The sequence below is a fragment of the Phocoena phocoena genome, chromosome 16 (assembly GCF_963924675.1).
Source record: "Phocoena phocoena chromosome 16, mPhoPho1.1, whole genome shotgun sequence".
Lineage (NCBI taxonomy): Eukaryota > Metazoa > Chordata > Mammalia > Artiodactyla > Phocoenidae > Phocoena > Phocoena phocoena.
The window spans coordinates 56,076,531-56,097,790 of record NC_089234.1 but is presented as its reverse complement, the minus strand read 5'-3'; the positions used below and the strand labels follow the sequence as shown (position 1 = coordinate 56,097,790).

Here is a 21,260-nt window from a genome sequence, read left to right as displayed (position 1 = left end):
ATCCATGCTTGGTTGCTCAACTAAAGACCTTATATTGCTAATTACTACCACATGCCCGTATCCCAAGCGAAAGAAAACTTATTGATTCTGACAGCCCATTCTCTCAACACTGAATTCCAAATGAAAACTCAAATTTTGGCCAAACATAACATTTCATCAATCTTGTTCTACTGACTGGAAAAACAACATCAAACAAAGGGTGCTAATGGCCCTTTATTACCGTTCCTTTCCCAGGCTTATATTTTCTGATGAAAGATCTAAGTGACCAAAGGGCTTCTTTAAACTACTTAGTAATTAGCTTTTGAACCAGGAAACAATGCGTAAAGTAAAGTGAACAGTCCCGGTGCTGATGACAGAACGTACTTTCTGTCCGCAGGGTCGGAGGACCTCGGAGACCCAGAGTGAACATTAAAAGCAAAGTGTGCATTTTCATAAAGGGAGAAGAAAAAAGAGAGAGAGAGACAGAGAGAGAGAAAGAACCAGGCTAAAACCGGTGATAAAAGATGCTGATGGAGTCAGAACAAAAGCTGCTGGAAGTCTGTGATCTCTAGCCGTCAGCACGTGGGGGGGGGGGGGGGGGGGTGGGGGGTTGGTTTGAGTGGAGCTGCCAAGGCCAAGGGACAACCGGATGGGACTGGAGCGGGTGAGCGACCGTGGGTCTCAGGGCCTCCTCTGGGTCACCCGTCAACAAAAGGCACCAGCCAGCAGGCCCACCCACACTGGACTATGGCAGCTATTTTGGAGAAAAAACAAAATGTACGTGGAGTGAGAGTCAGGAAATATTTTCAACGTTGACGTCAAGGCAATTGATTTTATTGACTTCTTCAGGGGCAGTGAGTGAGAGGGGAAGGCTGGCTGAGACAGTGGGGTGGGGAGGCCATAAAGGCAACCTGAGCCCTCGGAATGCCTTCTGCTTTATGGAGACTTGTCCGCACCTTCGAGGCAAAACGAACCGAGAAGCTGTTTTCCTCTTGGCACAGAAAAAATGAACAATGGAAATCTCTGGACTTATTTGGCCTTTTGGATCCAACCAATGGCCCAGAAATCGGAACAGCTTGGTTCTCGTCTCATCCAGGGCTGTTATAATAATAGGAGGAGGAGGGCCCCATCAGAGGGAAGGTGGGGAAACTTGCTGCCTCCACAGAAAAGACTCCCACTGGCCTCCTCTTGCCCACTGGCCTCCGTGCCTTTGAAAGGAAACGGGTGTCCTGTGGGTAGTTCCAGAAAATGAGTCCTTTTTTCCATCTCCTCATTTTCTGAATGGAGGACTGGACACCTGAGCTCGGGATGCAGTGAGATCACTGATGGGAGAGGAGGTTGTTGGCTCCTTCCAATGTGACCGATGGATGGAAATGCGATGCTGCCGCTTTTATTTTTCTCTTAAAAAACAAAATAGGCTATTCAAGAGTTCATTTTAAAATGTATGAAATTTAAAAAACAAAATCCTAGTTCTGTGATAGGAACTTTTGTGACTGGGAAGGAGAATGATAATTAAAATAGCCTGCATCTTTTTCAAATTCTTTTCCCAATTAAGTTGTTACAGAATATTGAGCAGGGTTCCCTGTGCTATACGGTAGGTCCTTGTTGGTTATCCATTTTAAATACAGCAGTGTGTACATGTCAATCCCAAACGCCCTAACTATCTCTCCTCCCACCGCACCCTTCCCCTCTGTTAACCATAAGTTCGTTCTCTAAGTCTGTGAGTCTGTTTCTGTTTTGTAAATAAGTTGAAAAAGAATAGATACATGTATATGTATAACTGAATCACTTTGCTGTACACTAGAAACTAACACAACATTGTTTATCAACTGTACCCCAATATGAAATAAAAAGTTAAAAAAAAAATCCTGCATCTTGATCTGGGATGTAGTTCCTGGGTTTGTACATAGGTACAAATTCTTGAGCTGTACGTTAAAGATGTGTATATCTTACTGCATGGAAGTTAAAACGAAAGCAAAAACTCAAAAGCAAACAAAGCTGAGTGACCAAGAAAAAGCTTTAAAAAGAAAACAGTACAGGGACTTCCCTGGTGGCGCAGTGGTTAAGAATCCGCCTGCCAATGCAGGGGACACGGGTTCGAGCCCTGGTCCGGGAAGATCTCACACGCTGTGGAGCAACTAAGCCTGTGCACCCCAACTACTGAGCCTGCGCTCTAGAGCCTGAGAGCCACAACTACTGAGCCCACACGCCACAACTACTGAAGCCCACCTGCCTAGAGCCCGTGCTCTCAAAACAAAGGAAGCCACCACAATGAGAAGCCCGCGCACCACAATGAAGAGTAGCCCCCGCTCGCCACAACTAGAGAAAGCCCACGCACAGCAACGAAGAACCAACGCAGCTAAAAATAAATAAATAAATATATTAAAAAAAGAAAGAAAGAAAAATCAAAGAGAACAGTACAGAATGGTTGCTTCCGCCCTGCCTGCCTCCAACCTTCTCCTCTCCAGACGGGAGGACAGAGCAGTCGAGGCCCTGCCATCTACTTAGGAGTAAAACTTCCGGTTGACAACGGACCCACACATTGACACTGATATTGACAAAATGACGCGAGCACAAAATGAAACAGTCCTCAATAAGAAAGCATTCACGAATGGGAAGCCAAACAAAAGATGCATCAGGAAGAGCGTGCCGTGCCCTGACGTACCATAAATATGGTATTTCCTGCCAAGAAGGAATTTCAACTGAGTAATCATTCCCTTTGAGGACTGGTTCCCCGGTGGCCACAGGGCCGAGGTGACCTCGATCTTGCCCTCCTTAGGACTTCCCTGTGAGAGTAGGAGCCCGTGTTACGGCTGCACAAAAACCCCACAGGATGGCATCAGTTTCATCTGAGGGACCGGAACGTAATCACTCACCTAACGCATATAAAGAATGAGGGAGCTGGGTTTACGTGTGACGGATGAGAACAGAAAATAGGGCCCCAGTTACACGTGGACCCCTTCCAGGATACATCTGTCGTGTCTCTTGGAAAGATGTTGGGGGGGAAGAGAGTTGTGAATGGGAACAAGCCTCAGGAGTTGGTCCACGTGTGATAACTTCGTGGGGGTAATTCTGACATCACACCCCACACAGGATGTGGCCCTTCGGGGGGGTGGGGAGGGGCAGGATTCAGGTGCCTCCGCCACAGGGGCTCTGAAAGTCACTCAACCACATCTTTTTTAATGCAACTGACTTACTTTCTGCCTCCATGTTTGTTAAAAGTCCCGCCGAATTTATTCCGATTCAGGATGAGAGCAGCAATTTCGGGCACGTAGCGGGCAAACATTGCCTACATGCATGAAACAAAGAAACGAGAGCCAAAAAAAAAAAAAAAATGGCATGCAGAGAGGATTCTACTGCAGTGGAAGCAACAAAACCTCTTGGCATACTTACTTTCTTCCACTAACCGCACTATAGGAGCCCCCGTATTTCTTGCGGTTTCCTATTAACTCTATGATTTCAGGGACGTAGCTGGCAAACATGGCCTGAGGAAAAGATAGGAGACAGAAAAGAGACTAAAAAGACAGGCCAAAGAAAGGGGGTGACCTTTTCAGAAGTGGGGGGTATTAAGATCTGAAAACACAAAAGAGCTAGAACTACAAAGGTACCTATTAATATGTTAGGTTGTAAAAAAATAAATAAATAAAAGCACAAAAAGGGTAAGCTCCTGAAAATACACAGGACAAAACAAACATTAGCCAACCTAGACAACTAAAAAAAAAAAAAAAAAAAAAAAAAAAATCAGTCAAGAAAAATGTAAAGGAGACAGGAATAAATAAATTGATATCTAGTTCTTCTTCCTGAATAGAAATAAGGGAATGCACGCATGCCGGAAAAATCACACACACACACACACACACACACACACACACACACATTATTTCAAGAGAAGCCCTTTCTTTCTAATTATAGTTCACATGAGAATCTATGCCTTTATGAACGATTAAAGACAATAAACACCAAAAGAAGATTTAAAAATATATAAACTTTTCCACTAAAAAAAAAAAAATCACTAAAAAGCACAAAACGTAAATTTAAGAAATCACATAGGAAAGGATAGCAAGGAGAAACACAAATCTGCCATGTTTTGTCCAACAAACATTGTGCTTGTGGCTGGATAAAGGGGTCTCATCTGCAGGGACCTCACGGGTGCTGCGAGAACACTGTGCCGATGTACACACCACACGTACATTTATATACATTTTCCAAATGTATATGCCGTATGCATACACAACAGAGATGTGGATGCATTAAATAAATGCATGTGCGGTGTACATATGTGAAAGCTGTGTGTGATTTTAGGGTTTTAATCACTTACCTCACACACAGCAAAAATCTAAACGTCAAATGAGCTACTTTGAAAGACAAAATGCAGCCACCACCGACGAGTTGCCAGAAACCCCTCTTGAAAAGCACAATACGTCATAAACCACCGTGATGATCTGCACAGAGCAGAAGAGCAAATAGTGCAACTTTCTGACTTAAAGAGGGCGAGGGAAAATACCGTGTAAGGGAGTTGGTTGGCTGTTTACAAAACCATACTCTGCTCACGTAATGATGTCCATCCAGAGGAGACCAGCGGGCTCTCCTTCTTCCGGGGTGGGGACACTCCTCTTTAGAGCAAGGCCCCAGCCACAGTGTTTGTTGGAAGTTCAGGGAGGGGGAAGGGGGCAGGGAGCTCTTGAAACCGCAAACTGTCTACAGAGTATCAACAGTATCTACCCCCCCTCAGGTGACAGCAGTGTCCTTGCAGAATATCAGAGGCTGAATTACATTACAAAGGCACAGACACTCTCACTTGATCAGTGAGCATCGCTTTCTTAAGACAATTAGGTTTGCTCCGGGCTAAATGGCTGTCCCTCACAAGGACACCATGCCTGGGTCTCAGGGTAACAAATCCAATATACCAAAGAAATATGCAGAAAAGTCACCATGGTGTTTGGATTGACTTTAACCGGATTGTAACGCTAAGGCAGTCGCTTGCCTCCAGCGCAGAAACACAGTCTCAAATACACAGCTTTCAGAAAATGGATAATAGAAAAATATTAATGACCACAAAAATCAACATTGTAAGAAAGAGTTTTTACCAGTCCCCCGAGGATGAAGAAGACCATGAAGAGACGCCCGAGCGTGGTTTTTGCATAAACGTCCCCGTAACCAACAGTGGACATGGTCACCATGAGCAAATAGACACATTCCCAGTAGGTAAGAGCCTGGTTGTTTTGGAAATTTTCCCATGGGTCCCCTGAATTCTCCACCTAGAGGAAGGAAGAACATTACAGGCGTAATAAACCAGAAACACAGAAGCTCCGGCATCTAGGTTGTTTCTGGATGCACGGCATCCTCGGCCCGGGGAGTTTGCTGGCCTGAACTGAGCTCTGTAAGTAACGCTTACAACCTCTGAGCAGGTAGTGGAGAAGGTGGAGTGAAAGCCACACTGACACGCCTGCCCAGCTGATTGGGGCAGAGAGGGGAAGGAACTGAGGAACATATCCAGAGTCCATTCTCTTCTCATTGTTATAAAGATCTGAGGCCAGTTGAATTTTAGGGCATTGCCTCTAGCCACGTGAGGCTAGAGGCAATGCACTAAAGGGCCAAAGAGGCCCTTCTCTTGAGTTCCTGCTCAGTCCCAAAGAAATTCTGGACCTTCCCACAGGGGACCTCCTCCTTTCACTGTTTTGACCAAGTAGCTGCCCGAGGGACCTTGCTCCTTCAGATCATACGAGCGAACCCCAAAGAGCATCCCTTGCAGTCTGACTAGGCTTTCCTTGCTTTGCAGAAGACCAGTGATAGCTCTGCCCTGCAAACTGCAGAAAACTCCCTTGGAAGCACAAAAAGCGAGCTCATGAGAACTATCTCCATTTGCACACCCTGTAGACCTAGGGCCAGCAAGCTTAGTCTGTAAAGGGCCAGATGGTCAACATTTTTGGCTTTGTGGACCACAGGGTTCCCTGCTCTCTGTAGGGACAACTCAACTCTGCAGGGGCAGCAGGAAATCGGGCAGAGGCAACAGGTGTGGAGAGCTTCTGCCCCAGGGTTGCAGTTGGCCCATCTCTGCTTTAGGCTCACAAACACTTGCTATCCTCCCATCATCTATGATCTGCCGACAAAGCTGTGAGGCAGGCAGGAGAGACACTTTAGAGGACAGAGGTCCAGCCCTACAATCCACTGGATGGCCAACGCCTGTGACCTGCCAGGGTGGTCCCTGTGGATGGGCAGCCCCAGGCCCCCTCACCCCCGGGGCCTCCAACTCTGGCCTCTTGCACACATCAATGCTTGTCCTCAATGTGCCCTTTTCATGGAGGTTTCCTGGTGAAGCAGAAGGTACTTCACACAATAGTAAGGTGAGGCCACTGCTTATTGAAAACAGCCAATGAACCCTCCGTATCTGTGATTTTTGGCACTTGGCAGAATTAGAGTGATTATCTACGGGTGATTTCAGCCAAGAACACCATCAGCATAAAGGAGTGGGTGGGAAACCATCAGATCTAGTGACCGAGTGATTGCCCGGCAGTCTTCCTTCCGATGAGAATTCCAAAAATCCCAACGGGAGGGAGGGGTAACAATGCTTCCTTCCACCCCTCATGCGGACAGAGGCTCAGCAAGGGAAAGGCACCTTTACCCAAAGCTTCCAAGTTAGATGAGGCTCCTTCCAGCTTTAAAGGTTTGTGTTTGTTTGAAACACACTTCCCACAATAGCTATGCTCCCTAGAAAGCAGGCAGAAATCTGCCCTGGGAAGGTGAGTACAGCTTGACAATAATATAAGGCTTTGGAGTCGTTAATTTAAAAGAATTAACATTTTTGAGACACGAAGTAACTTGACAAGCAATCAGGCCAAAGAATCGAAGAGGGCTTTTTGTAAGGGGGAAGTGGAGGGAAATTGAGGAATCTGAATTTGTTGTTTACTAAGAGATGGGAGCCAGACGTGCAACCTGGTCGCCAACCTTTTTTGGTGATTGCTGAGGAAGCACTGCCATCTTGTGGTTGGCTGCGGTTATTGCAGACAGGAAAAAAAAAAAAAAAAAGCAATGAAAGGGCCCCCATAGCAATACAGGTGAGCTGAAAAACGCAGGTGAAGGGTGTGACCGTGACTCAACACCTGGAACTAGTTTGGGGTAAAAGGATTGGAAATTTAGACAACTGTGCAGTTGCTTCTCGTTTTTTTTTTGCATTCTACAGCTGGGCTGAAGTTTGTCTCCCAGGTAATAAAATGACTCAGAGAGGACCTTGTTCCAGAAACGCCAGCACTGAAGCGTCTTCAAGGATACTTACCAAATGGATGAACCCGGCTGCTGTTAGCCATGTGCTGATAAATATGGAGAGCAGATTCACCAGCTTGATGGAATTACTGTGCAAGACACAAGCAAAATCCCCAGGTTACAGAAGACGACTCACGTGGGGCTGCCTTCCAGAGGAACAGAGCCTCTTTAGTGCCCACTCCCACACCCAAGCCCCCAGAGCCACCATAAGGGAAGGATCTGAAAGGTGGCATAAGTAGCTCAGGCCGGAGCCTACAGGAAGATGACTTCTGAGCTACTGAAAGTGGTCCCTAAATTAAGCCCTCTGATGGTTTAAAATGTTTTTCTTAATTTTTATTTTGAAAATCTTTAAATCTACAGAAATAGTAAAAGAACAATAGAATGAACACTCGGATGCCCTTCACCTAGATTAACCAGTTAACATTTTGCTACACTGGCTTTATCTCTATGCACGTTCTCTTCTTTTTTTTTTTTTTCCCTTTTCCTGGCTGAACCATTTACAAGCACGTTGTAGACATCAGGACACAGCCCCCCGAATACTTCCGCACCGAACACCTAAGAAGGACAGTGTGCAAGACAACCCTAATACAATCGTCCTGCCTGAGGAAACTGACACGGGTTCAGTCACAGCATCTAACAGGTTCTCTTAATCTACGTATCTCCAGCTGCTTCACTGATGCGTTCATGCTTTCACCCTGATTCAGGAAGCAATCGAGGTTCGTGTGCTGCGTTTGATTATGTGGCTTTAATCTAGGGGTCAGGAAGCTTTTCTAATAAAAGGACAGAGAGTAAATATTCAGGCTTCGCTGGGTCATAAAGTCTCTGTTGCAGCTACTCAATTCTGCTGCTGGAACACAAAAGCACCTTGGGAAACCTGTAAAGGAATAGGTGTGGCAGTGTTCCGGGAAAACTTTATTCACAAAGACAGGCAGTGGGCTGACTGGCCTAAGTAGTAATGGCTACTCAATTTGCCATTCTCTGCTTTATTCTCCTTTAATGTGTAACACACACCCCCCCAACCAATACACACACCCTTTTAAATCTGTCTTTAGTGCCAATTTCATTTTCTGTGCACCCAGGCCAGCTGCCATCCAGAATGTCCCATATTCTGGATTTGTCTGACTGTTCCCGCCTGAACAGATCCTGTTTCAATACGTCTTTTGAGAATACCCGCCTGGGATAGCATCACATCAGGAAATTCCAACTCAGTTGCACCAGGTCCAGTCACCTGGTGAAGGTGGAAACGCCGGATGGCGCCACTGAGAGGTGCCCATTTCCCTTTATAATTAATATGCCATCTGGGGAGTGGGACTCTGAGACCATACGAATATCCTATTCCCCAACAACCTTATGCCTAAAAACTTCAGCATCCACCAGTGTTCCTTGAGGAAGATCGATTGCCACTCACGAGATATTTAGCTCCCTTACAGTAGGGGTCTTGTCGGCAGGGACCCTGGGAGCAGCAGGGCCTCTAAGAATCTGCACGGAGTGAGCTGGTCTCCCCTCTGTACTCGTCCCATCTGCCTTCACCCCGTTCACTCCTACTGGGTGTACAGCTCCTCAACCACTGTTGTCAGCAGGTCGCTGCCCTGTCCAAAGGCTCCTTCCTATTGAGTAAAATATTAGGTCCAAATTCCCACCTTCAACACCCTCTGAAGTTTCAGGTCCTCCTGCCATGATTCTTTCTACACAAACCTGGCAACTTCCATCACAGCCAGACTTACTCACCAAGTCTTTGTTTGTGATATTACTCAGCTCGAAAGCCCTCCCCATCTATCCAAGTATTTCCCTTTCTTCAAAGCCTGGTTCAGTCCCTACCTCTTCCTTAAAGTGGTTCCACCCACGGGCAATACAAAGTGACCTACGTCTCCTTCAGCTCCAGCTATTCATTGGTAACCCATCCCGCTGTCTTAAGGCATTGTTCCCACCTGCGTAGTGCAGAAAAGAGCTCTGTCTCTTTCAATCTCCCCAGAGGGGCCTAACACTGCCCACAGCGAGGTTCAGCCCATCATCCTGGATGGATTGATCTCCGGCCATTCCCACCTCTTTCTCAAGGGAAACCAATGGTTTAAATGCTAAGAGTTTAAGATCACAGTGATAAGAATGGCTAACACAGTTCTTTCACAGGGCTTACCATGTGCACCACCATTTGAAGTGCTTCACGTATATTAACTCATCAAATCTTCATAATGACTCTATGAGGCGGTCCCAAGGTTAAGAAACTGACCCAAGTTCAACGCAGTAAGCAGCAGACCTGGGACTTGAACCCAGGCAGTTTGGCTCCAGAGTCTGCCCTCTCGGCCACTACAGTGTAGAACAGTCACAGCCTGGGATCCACCAGAAAGTCTTCCTTGTTGTGAAAGTGAAGCTGTGCCTTCCCCACACCCTGTGTTGAGGATATGAAGAGGGCCAGAGGCTACTGCCCCAGGGAGGATAGAGGCTATCACCACATCCTGTCCCCAACTAGTTGCTCAAGAGGAAGCCAAAATAAAGCAAAACCTCCCTGTCTCTGCCTTTTAGGCCCTCTGAGGTGCATTAACCTTGGAGAGAGAGAGAGACTGATGAGGGACAGGTAGCCAGTGGCAAAGGGAGAGAGCTCAGGGAAATGTTCATTTTCTCAGAGGATAGTTAAGTGCCAAGGTGATTCACTTACACAGCCCTGGATCCTTGGAGACTGACAAAGCCGTGTCCCACCGACAACCATGTGGGGCCCTCTTGAGAGATTACAACTATTGGAGCCTCCGAGCCTCACGGTGCTTTGGAAAAATGACCTTATATGGTGATTATTAATCTCTGATTGTCACAGTGATATTAATAGTCCTTAAGGGAGCTCTCTGTTGTGTAGAGAACATTTAATCATTGTTGCTGAAAGAGTCCCTATTTAGCACTGAAATCTGATTATTTTTTATGGCATCTGCATCACTAGAGATGCCCAGTATTAGGAATTTGCTTTTCAAATGAAACTCTATGACCAGGCAATCATCTACAAGCTCTGTGTAAGAGACACAAGATTAACTCTTGGTGGACTTTCTCCATATTCTGAACTTTGAACCTCACCAAGCTGAGGAGGGCTCCTTGGAAAGAGGGAAGGGGTTGCAGGACAGGGTTGTGGGCTCTGCATGGCAAGAGGCCACTGGAGATAGTCATAGACTTCACGGCCAAGCCCAGGGGTCTGGACCAAAGGGCAAGTTCCCAATGGTTAGAATGACTGGAACTATTCAGGTTCTAGCCCCCCTCAGGATAAGGGATAGATTGTGACGTTAGCATGAGAACCTAACTTCATTTTTGTGTTTTCCATGGTCATTTCTGGGTCCTGCCCCATGAGTTCTCACCGGCCATTAGAGTAATTTGTATCAGTGGACACAGTGAATCATGGTCCACGGGCAGGCACAGAGACTTCTCTGTTCTTATAGATCAGAGACCTTCTTTAGGACTCCGTAGATATTGGGAGAGAGAGTCTGTCTCTGTAGATACTGGAAGAATGAACGTCTGTCTTTTTCCAAGATTATAGCTGAAAACCCAGAACCACTGAGGGCCATCTCTGCTCTCAGTGTATTGAACAAGACATGTATGGGCTGAGACTGAAAACATCACCTCCTTCCAAAAAGCAATACGAATTCATCTCCGTTCTACTTGACGAGGATTTTCCTCTTTGTTTCTGGCTGAGAATAGAGACAGGTGCCAATGCCCTTATTTTGTTTTATTGTTACGTTTGCTGGACAGGTGTACAATCCCCTCAAAGTCAACTGCTCTGTACCCCACGGAAATGAATGGCCTGAACTATAAGACACAGAGCGAAGCAAAATCAAGTCCTGTCAATTCTAACCCTTACACCTCTCTTCATCCCTCTCCCTCTTCTCCAAAGGCCAGCCCCTAGTACCACTTGCCTGGACAACTGCCTCGTGACTAGTCTCGCGGTCTGTGGCTTAGATGTCTTAGACCCACTCTCTATACAACTGGTGGAACAGTGGATCTTCCTAAAATGTAAATCTGACCATGTTCCTCTCCTGCCCAAACCCCTCAACAACTCTTCCTTGCTGAGTCAAACCCACGACATCTGAGAACCTTCACGATGTGGCCTCTGCCTGCAGTCTCTACACAGATTACTCTTTTCAAGAACTTTAACCTTGGAGCCGTTCCTGAGGTAATATATGTAGTGCAGTGATTTCAGTTTCCAAAATGTCAAAAAAAAATAAATGTGTTGTTTAGGTAAATGATGGTACATACATAGAGTGGCATGCTATGTGGGAAATGGAAGTGACATGGTAGAATATTAGTGAGGTTATCTCAACCATCGATGGTGCAGAGGAAACTGTGCTTTATCCTTTCCTATATTGTTGAAATGTTTGCACTACACTTTAATAATCAGAGGAAACAGTTAAGGCAACTACCTTTTTTTTAAAAAAAAAAAAAGCACTAGGTGCCCCATGTCCCCATCATAAGTATCTATATCTCCATCATCAGCATTAAATGAGGTATGGAATGACAGCCTTTAGACAGAGCTGCTTCCTTTGCTCTGACTGTACGAGGCTGCTTGCCAGTGTGCTGGGCAACGGAGGAACTCCCAAAAGCTCAGACAGTGGCACGAGGTCTCCCAGTGGCCCCTTCAATATGCCATTTATAGGACATGGAGCCTTTGAGGCCCTTCTGTTGGCTGGCAGTTTGGGGAATGACCCTGACGCTGTCCCGTTACTGTGACTCTCTGTTTTCTCTGTCATCCTGTTCACTCTGTCATCTTTTTCCTGATCTCCTCTTCATCCTTTCTGTCTCCCTCTTTCCCCACCCCTCTTTCTCTTTCTCTCCGCACCCCCCCCCCCCATATACTTCTCTGCCCTGTTTCTTCCCACTTTGGGCCAGGAGAGGCAGCCGAAGAATGGAACATGAAACCACAATTTCATATCATTATTTCAAATCACATTTCAATGTCTCCACCGCTATCCAATACCCCAGGTTGCTGGGGACTGGCCGCTGGAGAAAGTCATACAAAACCCCCGGAAAGATGATGATGGGGCTCCACCCACCCTCCTGGAAGGTCCCTGTGAAAGCAGCAAAGTACAGAGGCATTACCAGAAAATCCCTCAAGGTACAAAGCCCTACAAGGACCAAGGCTTCTGCTTCTCTGCGGCAGAGCCTGCGGGATCTGTACCTGGGGCTCCCAGAAGGAAGGGGCCGTGACCAGCCAGGCAGCTGGAGAGCGAACGGGCTCAGAGAGCTATTCTAGACCTCCTGAGTTCCCACAATCAGATGAAGGTCCCGTCTGTGCCTGGTGATCAGGCCTCTCCCTGCTCTCCTAATCTCATCTTTCTCTTTTCCTACCATGGAAACCCCAGTCTCCAAGAGCACAGAATTACTCAACGTTCCCCCAAGAGCCATGTTCTACGTGCTTTCCTGCAGCTTCCTTGATCGGAAGTCACCCCACTCACCCTTCCCTCTCACACGCCTAATCTCCAACACCACCAGAATGACACCTGGCTTTCTACAAGGCTCACCGAAGACACCCCCTTTGCCTTGAAAAGATCCCTGACTGCCTCGCACTTATGCCGAGCCCCACTTAATCCCTCTCCTCCATGCCTCCCAAGCCCTGGGAGTACCTGTACCCTCAGCACCAACCACACTGTGGGTCAGTCCTCCCCCAGGAGCTCTCTGAAAGTAGGACTCAATCCTGGCACCCATGTCGCTGCTGCACAAATGGGGGCTCAATTCAGGCTTGAATTCACCCTGATGCTGTCCCTGGTTGTGACAGGAACTGGGACAATCCAAGTGTGTGGTTGTCATGGAAACCACCCTCCCGTAAGACAAGGAGCTTAATTCTGTGGGAAGTGGGGTGCTTGGGGAAATGCTGTTTGGGGCTTAGGATGGCAGACATCCCAGTAGCCTGCCACCCCGTGACTCTCCCAACGTAGAGTCACCTCTTTCCCTCACTCGCTGCTTCAGATTTTCCCCCTCTGCGCTGGGAGAATGAACCCCCATAATTGTGGAGTCATCAGGTGGAATGTTTCCCCAGGGATGCTAGCGCTATTTCCTGCATCCAGAGGAAAGGAGTCTTTTCCAAGGAACGGGAAGTTGGCGGGTCTCTTGGCAAAAGCCTAGAAAAAGATAGTTTACTCAGGGCTTCCCTGGTGGCGCAGTGGTTGAGAGTCCGCCTGCCGATGCAGGGGACACGGGTTCGTGCCCCAGTCCGGGAAGATCCCACGTGCCGCGGAGCGGCTGGGCCCGTGAGCCACGGCCACTGAGCCTGTGCTCCACAACAGTGAGAGGCCCGCGTACCGCAAAAAAAAAAAAAAAAAAAAAAAAAAAAGATAGTTTACTCAGATGGCTTATCATTCTCCCAAGTCCAGGAAAGATCCATATGGAGTACGAGGAAGGTGAGAACACAGTTCTCTCCATGTTATTCCTGAGTAATGGCACCTTCTTAAAATGCTGGCGTCAGACGATTGAAAGCCCCCTTAAACAAGTAAACTCGAAACGGAAAAAGAGACACTATACCAGGTTAGACAGTGTGGATGACTCCACGTAACACCGTCCCCACAAGTATCTCTTAAATACAGTTCCTGGGATTGCCACTGGGTCCTCACCAAGTCTACCCGTAAACATACAGTGTAGTGGAGCAAATATGATACAGGCAAAACTTGAGGACTGCTAGCTTTGTTGACCATTTTAATTTCAAGAGGAATATGAGTCCCTTGCATAGAAAAGTCATAGAAAGGTAGAAATGAAGGTTACTGTCACTCAGAAGAAATATGAAGAATAACGATATTCATTCTATATCAATAATAGTATACACTATTAAATGGAGCGCCAACCAATTCTGACCCCGGGATAATGAAAGTAAAGGGTGTTGGGACACACTGTAGAAGATTTCCATGGCATTCAACGCTTATTTTCTTTTTAACTTGACTAATAGGAAGTGAATTTATTCCCCCATTCACGTAGATGAATAGTTAGCAAGGGGAAACCAATGTGAAATGAAAACAAACGAAAACAAACAAAACACACTAAGACCCGAAGAGGAAAGCCTGTCACATTTGTTGGATGTGACATATTCAGGAAGCTGAGTCCCAGCCTCAGTTACTGGGAAAACAATGCTGAATCCAAGCTCCCCCCCAAATGCAGGTGTATTAATTACAAATCACAAATATAGAGATGTCCTGTTTTTCATCATTTATCAAACACGTTAAGGCCAAGCAAAGAGGAAATGGAACATTAGCAGTGAGCTTCTCAAAGTGTAATTTCCTATGAGAGAAATTTATGACCTGTACTTATTCTCCATTAAAGGACGTCCAACCTCTTTTATTAGTTTATTCATCAAGGCAGCCCTGGTTTCCGGCCGGCTCTGAGAACCTGCAGGTCCTCAGGAAAGGGGTCTCTGGGGTTTTTTTTTCTCCTGGTCCAGTAGTGTTTTCCAGATCATAATACAGTTAACAGAAGTAGTCATGGTGCATTCGGCGGGCGGTTTTTAGATATCCCCCAGAAGGCAATTCACAGAGCAAGCCCCAGGGGCTACACGGGCTATAAAGTGAACAACTAGAATGTACTTTGAAATGAGATGATTCTCTGTTTGCCGTATGAGGTCTGTGATTGCCTCTCAAAGAGCATTGCTTCCATTGCTTTTATGGCCAGGTTCAATTTCTTAGTTAGTGATGTAATAAAGGGGTGATTTAAAACCTGGGAGCAAGGACTTCCCAATCAATGAGCAGACCTATCCCTCACCCACTGTGCACCTCTCTCCATGGTGCTGCAGCCAGTGTCCAAGCAACCCCACAAGGTCCCCCAAAACTGTCTCTACTTCCCCCCATACACAGCTGTTTCTTTCTCTCTACCATAGAGTCCCTGCCCTGCAGAAGACCCTACCTCTAGGCCTCCCCTGGGTTTCTGTGTTAGATCACTCTCTCTGTGCATAAGAGAACTCTAACTTCATTGTGACGAAAGTACACAACACCTGATATTTACAACGTGGCACTGGGGACCAGAACGACAAAAAAAAATATGAGAAAGAACATCTTACCTTGTTTTCAGGATATTCAGAAACTGCAAAATTTCTGAAAACTGGATCAGCCTGAGAGCTCTTAAAAATCTCAACCCTGGAAAGAGAAATGAAATAGAGATGCATTACCTGCAATGTGTGGTTTTAACGTGCACACGCTGCCGCTGGATTTACAGCTGCCAAGGTTAATGGGATACGAAATCCCTGCAGAGGAATGAAACATCCCGTACCGTGGATGTAGCTCTTCCTCCTGGTCCTTGACTGGTTTAATCTCAGCTGGTAACCTGACTGTTTCATTAAAGGGGCCCTGTATGGAGCCACTGCAGACGATATTCTGGTGGGCAGAGCCCACTTTACTGAGCTTTCTCATGCGTCCATCTCTGATTTTTTTCTTTTTTTTTTTTTTTTTGTGCGGTACGCGGGCCTCTCACTGTTGTGGCCTCTCCCGTTGCGGAGCACAGGCTCCGGACGCGCAGGCTCAGCAGCCATGGCTCACGGGCCCAGCCGCTCCGCGGCATGTGGGATCCTCCCGGAGCGGGGCACGAACCTGCGTCCCCTGCATCGGCAGGCGGACTCTCAACCACTGCACCACCAGGGAAGCCCCCCATCTCTGATTTAAAGCACTATTTCTAAGTTACATGGTTGTCTGACAGGATTCTGTCTCTGAAAAATACTGGGAATAGCTCAGGGTAACCCTTGTGCTAAGAGCAGATTAGGAACAAGTCAGATAACCTCACCTCTTTGGTGGATTTTCTTTTTTTTTTTTTCAATCTTTATCTGCCGTTCTGATAAAATGAAGAGTATAGCTCACTGTGTTATCTGTTTCCCACAAGGTTCTATATTTTTCTTCCAATCAAAAAAAAAAATCAAATCATTAAGATATCACACCCCATATACTTCAGGATTCACGACTTATAAAATTCTACTTTTACTGAGTGTCAAGATACAGGCTTCTCCATTCTAAATCAGCAACCTCTCTTGAATGGAGAAGAAGAGCCAGTGTTTCTATGTAGCAGGAGAGAGAGGGAAATGGGGAAGGAAGACACAGTTGAGGATTCAAGAAAATACAGATTATTGTCGTGTTTTAATAGCCATGGGTAAAATGTATTTCTGTTGAGATCAAATTTGTGAGTCAGAAACAATCTGAATGACTCATGGGCTTTGAATCTTGGCAGTTGTGCAAGAAAACTGTTTACAAAATACTTTATTACAGCTTTGAGACACTTTCAATATCACACTCACTCCCAAGGGGATTCAAAGCATTTTATTAAGCTTCCACATGTGCCATGTGTGGAGCTGAGCACAGAGTGGGCTAAGTTGTGGACGGGCAGCTCGATGTCCATGGGTGAGAGTTTATTCGGCCCAGTATGTGAGGCAGTAAAGCGGGGAGGCGTGCAGAGTGGTGGGAAGAAGCAGTGGTGATTCTCTCGAGACCCCAGGGTGAATCAAGGAAAGGAGACAGACCGGAAGTTCTCCCCTAAACAGCTCCATATTGGGCTCAGTTAGATTACTCCTTGTTCAAGCATAAGGTGACAAGGAAAAACTAACTTAAAGCCCACAGACGGAAAAACCCCACTGCTCAAGAGGGACAAAAGGATATGGCTCAAGAGGAAAATTTCTCATCTAAAAGGATTTACCTTCACGGACAGAAGACTTTTTCAGAAAACATCTGCCTTCTGTTCTGAATGATATTCATATTACTTTTATTCAACAAGAAAGTGCAGAGATGAGAAGGGATGTGGATGAAATAAAAGTCTCAGGAGCCAAAAACCCAGTCCTAACTGAGCTGATGAAAGGCTGACTTCACACTGCTAACAACGGGGTGCAGAGGACAGAATGGAGAGGTCATCTCACAAGGCAGAGAAACGGGAAGACAAAAGATGGAACTTAAGATAACAGCAATGGAGTGGAGATCACAGAGATCCAACCTATGAATAAAATGTGTTCCAAAGGGAAGTGCAAACAACACATAGATCATAAGTAGCGGCCAGGACATCACAGGATTGAACATTCTGGATATGAAAAAAATGACTCGAGATTAAAAGGCAAAATGAATGATTAGCTCTGAGAGACTGACACCAAGAAGTATCTTATTGTTTTTCCCTTCAAATTTCAAGTATTAAAATAAATGAAGATATAAAAATCAAAAAGTGTCAGGGTGAGGAGAGGGTTGCCATTAAGGCAATTAAGATCTCATTACATAACAGGAAGTGTTAAGCAATGACTGTGCAACACGCAGAATTTTAAAACAAGGAGAGTCTGACCCAAGATTTTTATGCCCTGTCAAGTAGTTGTTCAACAGTATAAGGGCAACAAAAAATACTTTCAAACATCCAAGTTCTCAGAAAATATACTGTTCGAACAAAACATTTGCAAAGAAGTTCGTTAAGTCTTACTAATCAGAATGGGGGGTGGTGCAGGCTGGAAAGTGAATTAATAAACTCTCCTGTTGGTCCGAAGCATCCAGCCCCACCTGGATGGCTGATCTGACTGCAGCATCACTGTCACATGTTGCTGGGAGGTAAAATAACACATTTAGAAGCTCGGGGTAGAAACAGACTGGCAGTGAGTACTGAAACCAGTCAGGGATATAAGGATGCTTTAGTAACATATTAGCCGCTAATAGTTTCATCCTGAAAAATTGTGTGTGTGTGTGTGTGTGTGTGTGTGTGTGAGTGAGAGAGAGAGAGACAGAGAGAGAGAGAGAGAGAGAGAGAGAACTTTCATTTATGGAAACAAAAATTGAATACAAATGGCCCACGCTTTGAATGGGATTTCTTTCTTTTCATCGTGAAGAAATGCCTTTTGCATCCTGCACTATTGGTTTGTTGTTTGTCATATTTTAAAGCGACTCACAAAAATAAGATAGAATAAAAACTTTTCTTTTAATTGAGGTGTATGAAAATAAAGGTAGGAAAAAAAAAAAAGAATGCAGCAGTCACAAGGTCCTATCCTCTCGCTAGAGGTAAACTGTAGATCTAGGTCTGAGCTCTTTCTCAAGGAAAGCAAGCAGGGACGCACTCTAAGATTGACAAAGGAGGAAAATAAGCTGGTTCTCAGGAGAAGAGGTTATCCCAGGAGGGGGACTCAAGAGAAATGTCTGCCTGCCAGAGGGGCCTGGGGTGATGCAGGAGCAACGTTCTCACGGGCTGAACAACGGTGGGCTTTGTTTATTTGACTGCCTCGCGCTGGTCACGGTCAGGGCACTGGGTTTCACTAATGCAAATGAGAAAAAAAGTTCTACATAGGGCTAAAAAAATTCAGTCTACATGTTCTCCTCAGATCAAGCCAGACACTTTGGAGAATTGCTTGGTCTGAAGTGTCTATCCTTCAGGCCACAGCTCACAGCATCTCCCGAACTGCTTTCTCCCCTGGACCACTTGTGGTCTATTCTCAGCACAGTAGCCAGAGTGAGCCTGTTACCAGGTAAAATGGATCATGCCGTTCCTCTGCTCAAAATCCTCCACTGCCCACATTCCACACAAAGTAGAAGTCAAAGTCCTTCAAGAGTCTAAAGCAAGGCCAGCCCTCATTCTTTCTGGACCTGCTGGCCTCTTGTCCTCACTCATACCACTTTGCCTCTGATCTGGCCGTCTTCCTCAGTGATCCTTGACTGTGTCCGGGTGCTCCTGCCTCAGGGCCTTTGCACGTGCTCTTCTCTCTACCTGGAATGCTCCTTCCCAAATGGCCACATGATGGCCTCGCTCACCTCCTTCACGCGTTTCATCAACATAACTTTCTCAGGGAGATCTTCCCTGGCTACTCTGTCTAAAAGTGCAACTCCCCCCTCAGCCCCACCCCCACCTCCCAAAAAACTCTTTATTCTGCTTGACTGCTTTATTTTTCTCCCCAGAATAAAGCACGAGCATCTTACTTATTTATGTAGTTTACTTTCTGTCTCCTTATCCACAGCACCAGCTCTAGGAGGGGAGGGATTGATGTCTATTGTGTTCACGGCTGTATCCCATGTACCTAAAATAGTGCCTTGCATAAGGTGGATACTCAGTAACTACTTGCTTGAATTGAACTGAATGAATCAGACTTCTGAGAATTAGATGGCAGAGAGCTAAAGGTTAGAGGCTCTGCATTTGGAACTCTGAGGCTACACACTGTTTTCTAAAGGGAAAAGCCATGACTCTGAAAGTTCACCTGACAGAGGCCAGGGCTGACACTCTTAGGAAATATGAAGAAGCCTAACCAGGAAAGAGCCTTGACCAATGGTCACGCTGCTATACACAGAGAGGCCCTGAAAGAGGATAGACAGCAACCTCAGACTCCATAAAGAGGCCAAGAAAAGGAAGCAGTGGGATGGGCAATGCCAAAGTGACAAATTATTCATCTCCTTTGCTTTACAACACTATATTCTTATTATTTATTCTATATAATTTAAAATCTCTGAAATAAAATTGTTTTTTAGGAAATAGAAAATGGCTATAACAGAGTTGTGAAGAAGAAAATAACATATTAATCATGCTCTCCAAAAGTCTAGATAGTTTCATGAGCAAGTTCCTTTAAACTATCAAAAAATAGTAAACTTCTCTACATATCAATACTCTCTATTATATAGTCAAGTAATAAAAATGGACTTCTCTCTCTCCTTCTGTACTTTGTATTGGTTAGAAAAGTGGTATTATTATTACTTTCAACTATTGGTAAAATGATGATGTTGACAATGATGTAAATCTATTACGATTGATCATCTGCTATTTTTAATTATTTCTACATGCCTAAATCTTTAGCTCTATCTTATTTAATCCGTACAACCGAAGAAAATAGCTAAGGATACACAGACTGGAGAATGTGTCCAGCACACAGTTTGTAAGCAGCACAGCACAAATTTCAACCCAAATTTATGTAACGCCACAAAACCCAAGCTCGTAACCACTGCCCTGGCACAGCCTTTGGTCAGTCAGTTCCGATTCCAAACATCAGCATTCAAGGGAGCACTTAGAGCACTTGCGATCATCTTGCCAAACTCTCCTAGCAATTCGCATTTCCGTCCATAGGGAAATGCCCTTCGCCTACACCCCCATCAGACTGAGTATTCTGATTAAGAAAAGACAGGAAGAAGGAAGGGAAAGGAAGGGATGGAGTAAAGAGGGAGGGAGGGAGGGAAAGTAGGAGTCCCACTTTGATAGGCCTCAACCAACCCCAAATAGAGCCCATCACTGTTTTATTCTGCTTTTCTAGGTTAACAAATGAAGTTAACTGTGTTTTCACATAATTATCAGTCATTTTATTTTCTTCTCTAAAGCGCTTTATAATAGTCTCTGCCAGATTACCTGTGGGTTCATCTTATTCTTTTATTATATTTGAGCTCTTTCATAATGAGAATATTATATGTTATATATTTTATCCCACGGTTCATCATTCTTCTTTTAATTTTGCTCAAAGTTTTTTTTTTTCTTTCCTAAGTCTTAAATTTTGCTTAAGGTGTTCTGTTTTGTTTTTTTCCCTGAATTCCAAAGTTTGTTATACGGTCAAATATATCAGACTTCCATCATTGTTGCTTTGCTTTAAAATTTTAAAATGGCCACCTCCATCGTGAAAAAACAGATTTTTAAAATGCATGGACATTTTCTCTTTGTACCTTCAGGGTGCGAGTTCTGAACCTTGGCCGCACATCTAAATCACCTGGGAAGCTTTAAGAATTATTGATACCTTGGTCTCACGCCCTCTTCCCCAGTTCTGACTTAATGGGTCTGAGGTACAGCCAGGCAGAGGGAATTTTAAAGCTCTTCGATGATCCTCATGAGCCATCACGGTTGAGAAGCACTGAAAACTTTTTCTACAAATGAGCAGGAAGTAAATATTTTAGGTTCTATCACAACTACCCACTCCGCTGTAAATGACATGTAAATGAATGCACGTGACTGTATTCCAGTAAAATTTTATTCAGATAAATAGGCCATGGAGCCTAGTTTGCTAAGCCTGCTTTAGAGGCCAGCTATTCAAATTCCATGTGCACATGAATCGCCTGGGATTTGTTAACATTCAGACTCTATTCCATGGGTCTGAGATGGGGCTTGATGCTCTG

General features: G+C 45.3%; 1 protein-coding gene across 25 annotated transcripts in view; it reads right to left on the bottom strand.

The window, feature by feature from the left end:
• Positions 1-21,260, bottom strand: part of KCNMA1 (potassium calcium-activated channel subfamily M alpha 1) — a 752,929-nt gene that overhangs the window by 222,111 nt on the left and 509,558 nt on the right. For 24 of the 25 annotated variants that reach the window (XM_065894779.1, XM_065894755.1, XM_065894756.1 and 21 more), the window contains 4 exons: positions 15,245-15,320; positions 7,253-7,328; positions 5,067-5,237; positions 3,373-3,464 (listed from right to left, as the gene is read on the bottom strand). In XM_065894779.1, the coding sequence (XP_065750851.1) occupies positions 3,373-3,464; positions 5,067-5,237; positions 7,253-7,328; positions 15,245-15,320 (415 nt within the window). Of the gene's footprint in view, positions 1-3,176; positions 3,269-3,372; positions 3,465-5,066; positions 5,238-7,252; positions 7,329-15,244; positions 15,321-21,260 lie in introns of all 25 variants that reach the window. The other variant, XM_065894778.1, reaches the window with a different exon arrangement.